Source organism: Eubalaena glacialis, chromosome 19 (assembly GCF_028564815.1).
Source record: "Eubalaena glacialis isolate mEubGla1 chromosome 19, mEubGla1.1.hap2.+ XY, whole genome shotgun sequence".
Taxonomy (NCBI): domain Eukaryota; kingdom Metazoa; phylum Chordata; class Mammalia; order Artiodactyla; family Balaenidae; genus Eubalaena; species Eubalaena glacialis.
The window spans coordinates 5,715,758-5,730,671 of record NC_083734.1 but is presented as its reverse complement, the minus strand read 5'-3'; the positions used below and the strand labels follow the sequence as shown (position 1 = coordinate 5,730,671).

At 47.4% G+C, this 14,914-nt stretch overlaps 1 protein-coding gene across 3 annotated transcripts in view; it reads right to left on the bottom strand.

The window, feature by feature from the left end:
* ELAC2 (elaC ribonuclease Z 2) overlaps positions 1–14,914 on the bottom strand; it is a 27,928-nt gene extending 13,014 nt beyond the window's left edge. For all 3 annotated transcript variants that reach the window (XR_009698154.1, XM_061174633.1, XM_061174634.1), the window contains exons 1-8: positions 14,628–14,914; positions 14,015–14,065; positions 13,816–13,886; positions 13,011–13,075; positions 11,734–11,791; positions 10,861–10,929; positions 9,430–9,537; positions 8,129–8,187 (exon numbers count right to left, since the gene is read on the bottom strand). Coding sequence is in view for 2 of the 3 variants with exons in the window: in XM_061174633.1 (XP_061030616.1) it covers positions 8,129–8,187; positions 9,430–9,537; positions 10,861–10,929; positions 11,734–11,791; positions 13,011–13,075; positions 13,816–13,886; positions 14,015–14,065; positions 14,628–14,860 (714 nt within the window). In the remaining variant the exon portion in view is untranslated. The remainder of the gene's footprint in view (positions 1–8,128; positions 8,188–9,429; positions 9,538–10,860; positions 10,930–11,733; positions 11,792–13,010; positions 13,076–13,815; positions 13,887–14,014; positions 14,066–14,627) is intronic.

Sequence of the window (14,914 nt, the reverse complement as noted above, 5' to 3'; positions counted from 1 at the left end):
CCCAGAGATAAACCCACGCAGCTATGGTCACCTAATCTATGACAAATCAGGCAAAAACATACAATGGAGAGGACTTCCCTGGTGGTGCAGTGGTTAAGAATCTGCCTGGCAATGCAGGGGACACAGGTTTGAGCCCTGATCCGGGAAGAACCCACATGCCGCGGAGCAACTAAGCCCGCGCGCCACAACTACTGCACTGCGCTCTAGAGCCTGCGAGCCACAACTACTGAAGCCTGCGTGCCTAGAGCCCATGCTCCACAACAAGAGAAGCCACCGCAATGAGAAGCCCACGCACCGCAACAAAGAGTAGCCCCCGCTCGTCACAACTAGAGAAAGCCCGTGCGCAGGAATGAAGACCCAACGCAGCCAAAAATAAATAAATAAATTTTTTAAAATTAAAAAAAAATATATACAATGGAGAAAAGACAGCCTCTTCAATAAGTGGTGCTGGGAAAACTGGACAGCTACATATAAAAGAATGAAATTGGAACACTCCCTAACACCATACACAAAAATAAACTCAAAATGGATTAAAGACCTAAATGTAAGGCCAGACACTATAAAACTCTTAGAGGAAAACGCAGTGAGAATGCTCTTTGACATAAATCACAACATCATCTTTTTCGACCCATCTCCTAGAGTAATGAAAATTAAAACAAAAATAAACAAATGGAACCTAATTAAACTTAAAAGCTTTTGCACAGCAAAGGAAACCATAAACAAGACGGAAAGACAACCCTCAGAATGGGAGAAAATATTTGCAAACAAAGTAACTGACAAAGGATTAATCTCCAAAATATACAAGCAGCTCAAACAGCTCAATATCAAAAAAACAAACAACCCAATCAAAAAATGGGAAGACCTAAATAGACATTTCTCCAAAGAAGACATAGATGGCCAACGAGCATGTCAAAAGACGCTCAACATCACTAATTATCAGAATAATGCAAATCAAAACTACAATGAGGTATCACCTCACACTGGTCAGAATAGCCATAATCAAAAAATCTACAAACGATAAATGCTGGAGAGGGTGTGGAGAAAAGGGAACCTTCAATACACTATTGGTGGGAATGCAAATTGATTCAGCCACTACAGAAAACAGCATGGAGTTTCCTTAAAAAACTAAAAATAGAACTACCCATTACTGGGCATATACCCAGAGAAAACCATAATTCAAAAAAATACATGCACCCCAATGCTCATAGCAGCTCTATTTACAATAGCCAAGACATGGAAGCAACCTAAATGTCCATCAACAGAGGAATGGATAAAGAAGATGCGGTACATATATACAATGGAATATTACTCAGCCATAAAAAGGAACGAAATTGGGTAATTTGTAGGGACGTGGATGGACCTACAGAGTGTCATACACAGTGAAATAAGGCAGAAAGAGAAAAGCAAATGTCATATGATAACGCATATATGTGGAATCTAGAAAAAAGGTATAGGTTATCTTATTTGCAAAGCAGAAATAGAGACACAGACGTAGAGAACAAATGTATGGATACCAAGGGGAAGCGGGTGGGGTGGGAGGAATTGGGAGACTGGGATTGACATATACACATTATTGATACTATTTATAAAATAGACACCTGATGGGAACATACCATATAGCACAGGGAACTCTACCTAGTGCACTGTGGTAACCTAAATGGGAGGGAAGTCCAAAAAGGAGGGGATATCTGTACGTGTATGGCTGATTCACTTTGTTGTGCACTGGAGGCTAACACACATTGGAAAGCAAACATACTCCAATAAAAATTAATTAAAAAAAAGCAATCCCCAAATCCTCAGAAATATTTCTGCTGTAATTTAAAACAAACAAACAAACATGGGGTCCATAGACACAATGGAGTATTACTCAGCCATTAAAAAGAAAAAAAAATGAAATAATGCCATTTCCAGCCACAGGGAAGGAGGTAGAGGTGATCGTACTAAGTGAAGGTAGTGAGACAGGGAAAGACAAGTATAATATGACACCACTCACAGGTGGAATCTAAAAGTGGATACACATGAACTTTACAAAACAGACACAGCCTCACGGACTTAGAAGAGAAACCTGTGGTTACCGAAAGGGAAAGGTGGTGGGCAGGGAGACATAAGCAGGTTGAGGTTAACATATACACACTACTATTTATAAAATAATCAACAAGGACCCAGGCTACAGCACAAGGAACCCTACTCAACACTCTGGAATAACCGATATGGGAAGAGAACCCGAAAAAGCACACACATAGGTCTACGTATAAGGAAATCAAGTTCCTGCACACGGAGTTAAAAACAGCAGCGATAACAAAACCCGCAACGCTGTAAATCACCTACGCTCCAATAAAAAATAAAATTTAAAATAGAAAAAAAGAAAAAAAAAAAAGCCAAATCTGTTCCCCTCAGGCCTTGGTGCCCTGAGCTGGTGTCACATCCCTGGAGCCCGAGCAGGCTTGGGGCCCAAGGCTGGACTGTCAAGGGCTAAGGGAGCCAGGGAGGACATGCCAGCAAATGAGCCCCGCCTGGGACCTGGCCTGCCTGGTGCCCTGGGCACGTGCCCACCCTCTCCAGACCCAGGCGGGCCCTCCTACAGCAAAACCAAGCAGGGTGCACCCAAAGGATGGTGGAGCCCATGGGCTGGAAGAGCTCCGAGAGTCCCCTGGGCTCCACGCCTCCTTAGGGTCGCCCCACCTACCTACAGAAGACAGCACCCTCGGCAGAGTGGTGACGCCGGAGTGGGGACTGGCTGAAGGCGGGAAGGGCCGTAAGGGGTGAGGGGAAGAAGTCACGAGACACAAGCCTGGGGCGTTTCTTCTGGCCCATTCCCCTCTAACTGGCAACCCAGGAACAGCACTTTGCCTCAGGCTCTGGTTGCCGGGGAACCAGAGCCGGTCACGGAGAAATGCTGCCACCTTGTGGGCGTTTCCCGTAACAACAACTTTAAAACCAGTGCTGAGGGGCACTTGATCTTCACAAGGCCTGCGGGGCTGTGAATGACACCTGCCCTCAAGAAATGCCCTGGGGTTAATCATCGGAAAAGAATTCAAAACAGGGCTGACTTTCAACAGGCCAATTTCAAGAGGTAAATTATGCACACACTGTATTAAAAAAAAAAAAAAAAGCACATGGAAAGATACTCAACATCGCTCAGTATTAAAGAAATGCAAATCAAAATTACAATGAGGTATCACCTCACACCGATCAGAATGGTGTCATCGTCAAAAAAAGTCTACAAAGAATAAATGCTGGAGAGGGCATGGGGGAAAGAGAACGCTCCTACACTGTTGGTGGGGATGTAAATTGGTACAGCCGCTATGGAGAACAGTGTAGAGGTTCCTTAAAAAACTAAGCGTAGAATTAGCATATGATCCAGCAATCCCAGTCCTGGGCTTAGATCCAGAGAAAATCCTAATTTGAAAGGACACGAGCACCCCTATTTTCAGGGCAGCACTATTTACAATATAGCCAAGACATAGAAGCACCCGAATCGACCAACGACAGATAAATGAAGCATATGTGGTACATATATGCACTGGAATACTACTCGGCCATAAAAAAAGAACGAACTAATGCCATTTCCAGCAACAAGGATGGACCGAGAGATTATCATACTCAGTGAAGTAAGTCAGAGAGAGAAAGACAAATATCATATCAATTACAGGTGCAATCTATACATTCATACAATCCAACTAATTTACAAAAGAGAAACAGACTCACAGACTAAGAAAACAAACTTATGGTTATCGAAAAGGAAAGATGGGGGGATAATTTAGGAGGTTGGTTATATTCAGCCGATATTCAAAAAGGACCTACTGAATAGCACAGGGAACGCTACTGAACACACTGTAAGAACTTATGTTGGGAAAAGAAACCGAGAAAGAATACATATACGTCAATGTATAACTGAATCAAGTTCCTGTATGCCTAAAACAAACACAACCTTGGAAATCAACTCTACTCCAATATAAAATAAAAATTAAATTAAAAGAAAAGAAAAAGAAAAAACAAGAGTGGGGCATGAAGAAGTGCTGCCGCCTTGTGGCTCTTTCCCGTAACAACAACTTTGAAACCCGTGCTTATGGGCACTGAATACTCACAAGGCCTTGTGGGGCTGTCAAGGAAAGACACCTGCCCTCCAGAAATGCCCCAGGTAGGGCATCGCAAAAGAATTCAGAAGAGGGCAGACACTTGAGAAGCCAATTTCAAGAGGTACGTTTTACTTACCCCGTTTACAAAAAACCACATGAAAAGATGTGCAACATCGCGAAATATTAGAGAAATGCAAACCAAAACGAGGTTATCACCTTACACTGGTCAGAATGGCCACTGTCAAACAGTCGACAAACGATGAAGGCTGGAGAGGGTGTGGAGAAAAGGGAACCCTCCTGCACTGTTGGTAGGAATGTAAATTGATACAGCCACTATGGAGAACAGTATGGAGGTTCCTTAAAAAACTAAAAATATAACTACCATATGACCCAGCAATCCCACTACTGGGCATATACCCTGAGAAAACCATAATTCAAAAAGAGACATGCACCACAATGTTCACTGCAGCTCTATTTACTATAGCCAGGACATGGAAGCAACCTAGGTGTCCATCAACAGATGAATGGATAAAGAAGATGTGGTACATATATACAATGGAATATTTCTCAGCCATAAAAAGGAACAAAATTGGGTCATCTGTAGAGATATGGATGGATCTAGAAAACTGTCAAACAGAGTGAAGTAAGGCAGAAAGAGAAAAACAAATATCATATATTAAAGCATACACGTGGAATCTGAAAAAACTGGTGTAGACAATCTTATTTACAAAGCAGAAATAGACACACAGATGTAGAGAAGAAATGTATGGCTACCAAGGGTGGGGGGGGATGAATTGGGAGATTGAGATTGACATGTATACACTATTGATACTATGTATAAAATAGATAACTAATGAGAACCTATTATATAGCTCAGGGAACTCTACTCAATTCTGTGGTGATGTAAATCAGAAGGAAATCCAAAAAAATAGGGGATATATGTATACATATAGCTGATTCACTTTGCTGTACAGTAGAAACACAATACTGTAAAGCAACTATACTCCAATAAAAAAAAATTAGTCCAACATCAGCAGTGTAACAACTACAGTAAGACGATATAAACTAAAAAAGGTGACAGAGTCTCAATAAAGGCCTGAGTCATTTGAAGGGAAACAAAGCTTTTTGTGAAAAAGCAGTCCTTTAATCCTTCTCAAACTCTTCCAAAAAACTGAGGAGGGAACACTCCCAAAGACATTCTATGAAGCCATCATCACGCTGATACCAAAACCAGACAAAGACAACACCAAAAAAGAAAATTACAGGCCAACGTCTTTGATGAATATAGATGCAAAAATTCAACAAAATATTAGCAAACTGAACCCAACGATACACAAAAAAGATCACACACCATGACCAAGTGGGATTCATCCCAAGTTCACAAGGATGGTTCAACATACTCAAATCAATGTGATACACCGTGTCAACAAAAGACAAAAACTACACAATCATCTCGATAGATGCAGAAAAAGCATTCGACAAAATTCAACATCCATTCATGATAAAAACTCTCATCAAAGTGCGTATAGAGGGACCATGTCTCAAGATAATAAAAGCTATTTATGACAAACCCACAGCCAACATAATACTCAATGGTGAAAACCTGAAAGCCTTCCTGCTAAAATCTGGAACAAGGATGTTCCACTCTCACCTCTTCTATTCAACATAGTATTGGAAGTCCTAGCCACAGTAATCAGAGAAGAAAAAGAAATTAAAGGTATCCAAGTTGGAAGGAAAGAGGCAAAACTGTCATTAGTTGCAAATGATATGATACTATATACAGAAAACCCAAAAGACTACACAGAGAAACTACCAGAACTGATAAACCAATTCAGCAAGGTAGCAGGATACAAGATTAACATACAGAAATCAGTTGCATTTCTTTACATCAACAATGAAATATCAGAAAGGGAATGTAAAAAAATACCTTTTAAAAAAAAAAATACCTTTTAAAATCACAACCCAAAGAATAAAATACTTAGGAATAAACCTTGCCAAGGAGGTGAAAGACAGATGCTGAGAACTATAAAACATTAATAAAGGAAGTTGAAGATGATTTAAAGAAATGGAAAGATATCCCATGCTCTTGAATAGGAAGAATTAATATTGCTAAAATGGCCATACTACCCAAAGCAATCTACAGATTTAATGTGATCCCTATCAAATTACCCATGACATTTTTCAAAGAAGTAGAACAATCCTAAAATTCATATGGAACCACAAAAGATCCAGAATTGCCAAAGCAATCCTGAAGAAAAAGAACAAAGCAGGAAGCATAACCCGCCCCCAGACTTCAGACAATACTACAAAGCTACAGCAAGCAAAACAGCATGGTACTGCCACAAAAACAGACATATGGATCAATGGAACCAGAGAGCCCAGAAATAAACCCACACACCTACCGCCAATTAATCTTCAACAAAGGAGGCAAGAATATACAGTGGGAAAAACAGTCTCTTCACCAAGTGGTGTTGGGAAAGTTGGACAGCCACATGTAAATCAATGAAGTTAGAACACACCTTCTCACCATACACAAAAGAAACTCAAAATGACTTAAAGACTTAAACATGACACCATAAAACTCCCAAAAGAGAACATAGTCAAAACATTCTCTGACATAAACCCTACCAATGTTTTCTTGGTCAGTCTTCCAAGGCAACAGAAATAAAAACAAACAAATGGGACTTAATCAAACTTATAAGCTTTTGCACAGCAAAGGAAACCATAAACAAAATGAAAAGACAACCTGTAGAATGGAAGAAAACATTTGCAAACAATGCAGCTAACAAGGGCTAATTTCCAAAATATACAAACAGCTCATACAACTCAACACCAAAAAAAAAACAAACAACCCAATCCAAAAATGGGTAGAAGACCTAAACAGATATTTCTCCAAAGAAGACATACAGATGGCCAATAGGCACATGAAAAGACGCTCAACATTGCTAATTATTAGAGAAAGGCAAATCAAAACTACAACGAGCTACCACCTCACACTGGTCAGAATGGCCATCATTCAAAAGTCTACAAATAAATGCTGGAGAGGGTGTGGAGAAAAGGGAATCCTGCTACACTGTTGGTGGGAATGTAAATTGGTACAGCCACTACGGAAAACAGTATGGAGGTTCCTCAGAAAACCAAAAATAGAATTACCATACAATCCAGCAATCCCACTCCTGGGCATATATCCAGACAAAAGTCTAATTCAAAAAGATACATGCACCCCTATGATCATAGCAGCACTATTCACAACAGCCAAGACATAGAAACCACCTAAATGTCCATCAACAGATGAATGAATAAAGATGTGGTACATAGATACAATGGAATACTCCTCAGCCATAAAAAAGAATGAAATAATGACATTTGCAGTAACTTGGATGCCAACTAGAGATTATCATACTAAGTGAAGTAAGTCAGAGAAAGACAAATACTATATGCTATCACCAATATGTGGAATCTAAAATATGACACAAATGAACTTATCCATGAAACAGACTGACAGAGAGAACAGACTTGTGGTTGGCGGGGGAGGGGTGGACTGGGAGGTTGGGGTTAGCAGATGCAAACTATCATATACAGGATGGATAAACAACCAGGTCCTACTGCGTAGCACAGGGAACTGTCTTCAATGTCCTGTGATAAACCATAATGGAAAAGAACATAAAAAAGACTGTATATATGTGTATAACTGAGTCACTTGGCTGTACAGCAGTAATTAACACAACACTGTAAATCAACTATACTTCAAACAAAAAGAAATTCCTAAAAAAAAAAAAAGTAGTCTTTAACTTCAGAAACTTATCAACTATTTCTGAAGTTCAAGAGGGAGGCTCACAGCCAAATATGAAACATGTCTCTGTAGACTGACTCTGGCTGGAAGAGAATCTGGAAGTGGAAACCACATACAAGCATAGGTGGTTTACTGGGAACCAGGACAACTGTTTCCTCTGAACACAGGTGATGGTAGGAGCTGCTACCTTCAAATTACCGGAAACCCTTAGGTCACCAGACACATGTTCATGTAGAGCGTCCAGCAAGGTGCTTACCTTACAGACAAAAGCTACGACCAAGGAGGGGTCCCTGCCATGCGTTTTCTGGCCAGCACCTGAGGAGAAACAAATCCGACCACACGAGGTAAATGGCAATGTCTCCAGGTGCCACAGATCGGTGATCGTCTGATACCTAATCTGACTTCACACAAACTTAAATGGATGGAACTGTTCGGATACAAAGGTCAAAGAAACGCTGGTATTTTTTCTCAAGCAGATCTTTTCTTTTTCCTACTCATGTTGAGATCTGAGTAAACAAAAATGCAAAATGCCAACCAGAAAATGGCAAGTGAAATGTTTAAAAAAATGACACATTTTACCTAGAAGTGGAGATGAGAGGGAAAAATAAGATGTAACGTGCTTTACAAACAAGTGTAAGAATATGGGAAATAACACAAAAGCTACAAGGCCTGCAGAAACGACGTGGGTGCCAGCCCTCACCCGAGCCACCCAAAAAGGACAGCACGGAGGGCCAGCCCCTTGTCGGTCCTCAGACAGACATGGCCTTGGGGCAGAGACAGGAACTTATCAACCCTGCCCATCCCTGGACAACAGCATCCTCAAGCAGCCCAATTCGCGTGATACGTCTCATCCTGGAATTTTAATCTAGTTTCCCAGTAGGCTGTCATTCTGGAAGAAAAGGTGCAAATCCACTCGTTGATATGACTGTTCTGTCTGCTTAGCTGTTAGGTTCTGCACTCAGGAAAAATCACTTGCGTTACTGCTGCCTTAACGAGAGACAAAAAGTTCATCGTGCCTTCTCTGCACTGCTGACACTGTGCTGGAACACCTTCTTTGTGTGGGGTTCTGCAGATATGATGGGTGCACATATAAAGAAGTGATTTTGATTTGGGGATGATACTGACTTGCTACAAGTGAAGTGGGAATTCAAAAAAAAATCCAAAGACTGTAACGAATTGTAAAGACTTAATGATCTATACTGTATGATGAAATAAACAATGTAACTTTATACCAAAAAAAAGAGAGAAACACAAAGCCTCCCAATCAATCATTTGCCAGGTCCTGCTCTTCCTCTGGTTAAACTGAACCCGAAGCTTGGGGCTCCCCAGGGCTGCGGACTGGCCCCTACAGCTTCGTGTGGCCGCTTTTAAAGACAACCTTCTCACCTGCCCCACAGCTGAATCCTAACGCGATAAGAAAAACTGTCTGTTTTGCACCCAGAACTTCCTTATGACAAAGGAGCCAGCGGATTCAGACAGACTCCCGCCCGCACCAGCCCCAGCAGCCCCAGCAGCCCCAGCAGCCCGGCCAGCGCGCCGCCGTCCAAGCACCATTACCGGCCGCCAGGTGCTGCTCCCCTTCCGCTGGCCCCGCGTCTGGAGACGGCTCTGGACTCAGCCTCTCTGGACTCCGCGCTGGCTGGTGCTCCCCGTTCACCTGTTCGCCTGGTCGGGAAGGGAAACAAGTGATACACGCAGAGGGCAGGCTCACAGCCACGTGGCCCCCTATGCCGGCCTGTCCTCTACTGGCCACCTCCCCGCCTGGCTCTGGCCCGCATGCCCATCCTCCTCATCTTGAGGTTTCTGCCCGGGTCCCGGCCTGACTGCAGCGGGGACTCAAGGGTGCGTGCCGAGCAGAAAGCACCGCGCACTCAGCTGGTTTATCCGCCGCCATCACGCTCCGCACAGACCTTGGCCCAAGGTTCCCCAGCGCCACGAGGAGCGGCATACTTGGGCAGTCAGTTCCGTCCCAAGGTCAAAAAAACACTTCCCTGTCTGTCCAGCGGTTAGGGCTCCATGCTTTCACTGCAAGGGCCCCGGGTTCGATTCCTGGTGGGGGAACTAAGATCCCGCAGGCCGCGGTGTGGCGAACGGAAGAAATCCCTGCCCTAAGAGGCGGGCACGCGGCTGCTGGTCTCAGCGACCCCCGCCCCGCCCGGTCCTCTGAGCTGCCCGGACCTCTGTGCTTGCTGGGCGGGCTCAGCACTGATCACTCGCACGTGTGGAGGGTGCAGGGCCACGTGCTGGAGCGGGGAAGCGGGCAGGGACACACCAGGCTGGGGGCGCGGCCGGGGGAGGACACGCGAGGAGAGTGGGCCAGGCCGGGCCGGCGCAGGCCCGTCTCCTGGCGGGTCCCGTGCTCCTCCGGCCGGGGGCGGGGGGGAGGGGCTCGTCTGCGCCCCGTCTGCACGCGGCAAGCTCAGACCAGGTAACGGGCGAGGAGCCGGCCCTGCATGTCGCTCACAGTCGGGAGACCCGACACAGAGCGTTAAGCGGACCCCAGGGCAGCGCGGACGCGGCAGTGACTCGCATGCAAACTGCCTGTCTCCACGTCAGGACCGCACCTCGGGCCCCGGGACCTGAGGAGGTCCTCGAGCCCTTCTGACCCCCAACCGCACTCCCGCCGGGCTGCCGCTGCTGTTTATGAACAAGGCTCGTCTGTGCCCACCTCTCCAAGTCCTTGCATCCCAGGAGGGCACCCACACCTGTGGCAATGACCCCTGGCAATAAACGGGCAGATCTGAGGGCAGAGCCTGATTACCTGACACCCCAAAGTGCAATCACGATCGTTACATGCGAGGTAAACGCGTCTGTCCTCAAGGTCATAAGCTCCTTAAGGGCAGGAACTCCTCGGCTAAACTTCCTAATCATGCTCAGAACACAAAACTGGGTACACAGGCCCGCGATCAGGCAGTTTCTGTTGCCACCTGCCTTCCTGACCCGGGACCCACGTCCTCCCACTCCTGGGAATCGCGGCTTCACACTCACTGTGGATGGGGATCTGGAAGACCGTCATGGTCTCGTCCTGGTATTCCGGCGCGGAGTGGGGTCGCACGGCTGCGGGGAAAAGGCCACAGGACAGTGACTGCAGCAGCAAACGAGGCGTGAACGTCAAGTCCACATCGCTGCCCACGAGCAACAAGCCTGCTCTGGAATTCTGGCGGGAATCTGAGCTAAAGCCAGAATTTCTGAGGAAACGAAAGTGTTTAGGCAAACGGCGAAAACATATTTTCATCAGCCACTAATATTTAGGTCAGCCACAGGAGAAGACACACGACGATCACAGGCGATCATCCGCTAAGATAAACACGAAGCCAAGACTTAAACGTGAGAGACACAGGCAAACACTCGGCCAGAGCCGATCCTCTCAACTCGGAGACCCGGGACACATTCTGAAATAAAATACTAGTGTTTCTACACAAGAACAAGCCAGAGATGCACCGGGCTCTGCCGGCACATCGGCCAGGCCTCCCCCCATCTAGCGGCCACGTGCCTCCCAGCCCAGTCAGAGCCGCTCACAGCCCTTCTCCCTGCAAGGGATCCAAGGCCATTCGATGACGAGAACCACCTGTAGGGCCAGGGCAGAGCCTCGGGGCCCCAAGAGAGACCCCCCACCCAGCACGCATGCAGCACGCGTGCAGCACGCAGCAGCTTTTAACTCACTCCTGCCTCCCCTGCCCGTGTTTGGGAAGGAGCGGGAGGTGAGGGCATAGAAAGTGCAGCAAGCGATATTTTAAAAATTCATCTCGCGTGGATGAAGCACTTGATTTTAAGGTTTAATTTCGTCAGCTTTTATGGATTCTGATTTGAGACGGGGACATGTGAGACAGAAATGGCAATGAGTCATCATCAAGGACATACCCAGGTCTATTCCTTTCAGTGGACCAGAAAATATTTTGATAGCTTCCAGGTACTTTTCCTAAGAAAGAAAAATAAGGAGGTGAGCAGTTATGGCTGCACAGATGGAGGACACAGCAACACGTTCAAGTACACGAGAGGCATCAAAGGTACCGACATAAAACACAGTTCAGAGAGCATTTTCAACTTCCTTCATACAAATATTTACTGAGTGTCCACCATATGTTAGATGCCAAGGGGTCAGCAGTGAAAAGATGGGGTCCCTGCCCTCACGGAACTTAGAATCCAGGGGAGGAGACAAAAACAATACAAATGACAACCAGCAGCCGTGGTGCTGAGGGACCTGCAGATATGAAAAACGCGGAGAGCTGGGATCCGACCCATCTGGAGAGTCAAGGGTGGCTCCTGAGCAAACACCCTTTGAGATGAGCCCTAGAAGGAAGGACACAGGCGGGGCAAGAGGGGAACTGGTGCGTGGATGACGGCCCGAGACAGCAAGGGGCTTCCGGGAAGAGCTAAAAGCCGGCCCGCAGCCCCGCCTGGTGACCAGGGCACAGATGCCAGGGCAGGCGAGGGCCTGGGCTGACAGGACCTGTGGGCCACGTGAAGGCGTTTGGACTGTGTTTACAACAAAGACCCTTGAAGGGTTTTAGGATGAAGTGACCCGTCTGCGGTTACGCTTGGGAGGAGTCCCTCTGGCCACGGTGCTGGACGGTCACAGGGGGGCAGGATTGGACATGGGAAGCAATGGCAGTAGAAGGTGTAGGGACAGACCAACGAGAAGAAGACAGAGGGATGGCCATGCAGCATTACTCTGGGGACAGACTTTACAGGGCTGGCCTTTTACCCTAGCACCTGGGAAGTGAACCCTTATGCTAACAACGTGTACACAATCTCTCGACAGTGTCCTAAGCTGGCTGGGAAGGGACGATGATGTCTGAAATTTAATAAATAAGGATAAAAGCTGACATCTGTTGTGTCCACATGGTGTGAAACACCTGATAAAGAGTGTTTTGCGTGTTACCTCGTTTAATCCTTAACAACTGCAAACCATTTCACAGATGAAGACACTGAGGCTGCAGAACGGAAATTAACTCAATCAAGGTCATAGAGTTAATAAGGTTTATGGACTCAGGTGTCTTTAACTCGAAAGGCAAAGTGTTTATGCCACTGTCAATTAACTCTGGAGGGCAGAAGGCTGATTTGTAAAATTGGAAACCCTTGTTACTCACACTGAAATGGAGGACTTAGCTTTGACAGCTGAGTCAGGAGAGACTCACCAGTTGTGGAGGTCCAGACAGCACACACTTTGGAACCCCGGTTTCCTTTAAGGTAAGAATCATTCCTAAAAGGGACGAATCAGATCAGATCTCTCATCGCCCTGACCCGCGGTCGCGGCCAGGAGGCGCACTCCGTACTCAGTTTGCTAGGTTTCTGCTGGCTCTGCACGTGCAGAGCAGAAGTGACGCTGGCTAGAGCTGCGAGGGACACCCACCATCACTCAGATGCCTCCGGAACTGGCAGGACTTGATACCAGGGTGAGGCACCTCGGGTGCAAAATCATGCCAAGTCAGAGGCAGGCCACAGATGCTGCACCCTGGGTGCTTCCTGGCCTCACCTGAGCCTCAGCTCTGGGAATGAGACTGGTTCAGCCTCCACTCCCTCCTACCCGCTCCACGAACCTTACAGAATCTGGCGGCAGAACAATCTCGATCCTTCTAATTGACGGGCGTAAACAAGGGGGTAATCTGGACACTAGGCATCTGTGTGTAGCGAGCGGACGGTCTCAATGGTGAATATTGATATATTGACTGTAATCACCATCACCACACTCTCCAGTTTGTCCCATATCTCCGGTCCAGCAACTCAATAAATGAGGTGGATGGTTAACACCTGAAGGCAGCGTCTACGTTAAAATCAACTCTTCTGAGTCAGCTTTTGATTCTCCCTGCTGCAGCTGACGGGGCTGGCATAAAAAGAATTCCAGAGTCCCCAGACTCCGAAGTCGGGCAAAAAAAAGGGCCCGGCAGGTTAAAATCCCAGACACCTCCCCCCAGCCCCTGACCTGGGAAAGAATATACTCACCACACAGCCCTCCAACATTAGACCAGTGCATTCGAGTCAGGAATATGTTGTCCAAACGAGACACCTTCAGCCTAAGAAAAAGAAAGCGTTGGAGCAGGACAAAACAGAAGGACCAGGGACCCATTCTCCTGCTGTAACAACCCTCCTGCCTCAAAGCCGCAGAGTCATTCCCCACCCCGCAGGAAAATGGCTGGCTCACTTGTGCTCCTGCATGAGTCGCTGGATGCCTTCCCCGCAGTTGAAGAGATACCTAGAGGACGAACATTACACCAGACAGTCGTTAGATTCGGTTCTGTAAAACCTCTGCCACCGTTTATATGCTTTGTTGTACACCACAGGGGAAAACAACTAAAAACACGTGCTGTGCTACCAACCGCATTTCTGCTGTTGGGACGCTGGGGTTTGAACCCTCCTCAGCAGAGGCAGGGAGGGATCTGGGACCTGAGTAGGGTCGAACTGGGGCGAGATGCGTCCTTTCCCCATCACCTCCTCCGCAGACCTGCCCACCCCCAACACGGACCAGGAGGCCCTGGTCCTGGGGTGCACGGGAGGGGGCTCGGGGCCGAGGCTTGGGAAGGGAACGCTTATACCCAAGTCTGTCTAAAGGTCAGCGGGGCCTCCCGGAGCCACACGGACGGGGATGTAAGGGATCCAGGCTCTCGCATCCACACTGGGAAGGGGGGGATGCGCGGGGTACCAAGCCCAGGAAGGGGCCCCGATGCTCTGGGCGCTCAGCACTGCGGCCGCGGGGCGGGGCGGGGCTTGGCCAGGGGACCCGCTGGGCCGGCCGGACCCCGGCGCGGCGCACTGACCGGTTGAACTCGGAGAAGACATAGAGCGCAGCGCCTGCATCCCGGCCGCCAGCCGCCACCACCTGCAGGTACACGGTGTTCGGGCCCCCGGGCCCCCACGACGGGCCGCGCTTCTCCCGCGTGCGCAGGTGCCGCAGCGGGTCCTTGGGCGGCCGCGGCCGGCGAGTCGGCCCCTGCGACATGGCGCGCCCGGCCGCGCACCCCAGCCCCAGCAGCGAGCGGAGAGCCCACATGCGGCCCCTCCTCCAGCTCTTGGGCGCAGCCGGCGGTCTCAGTCCGCGTGCCCC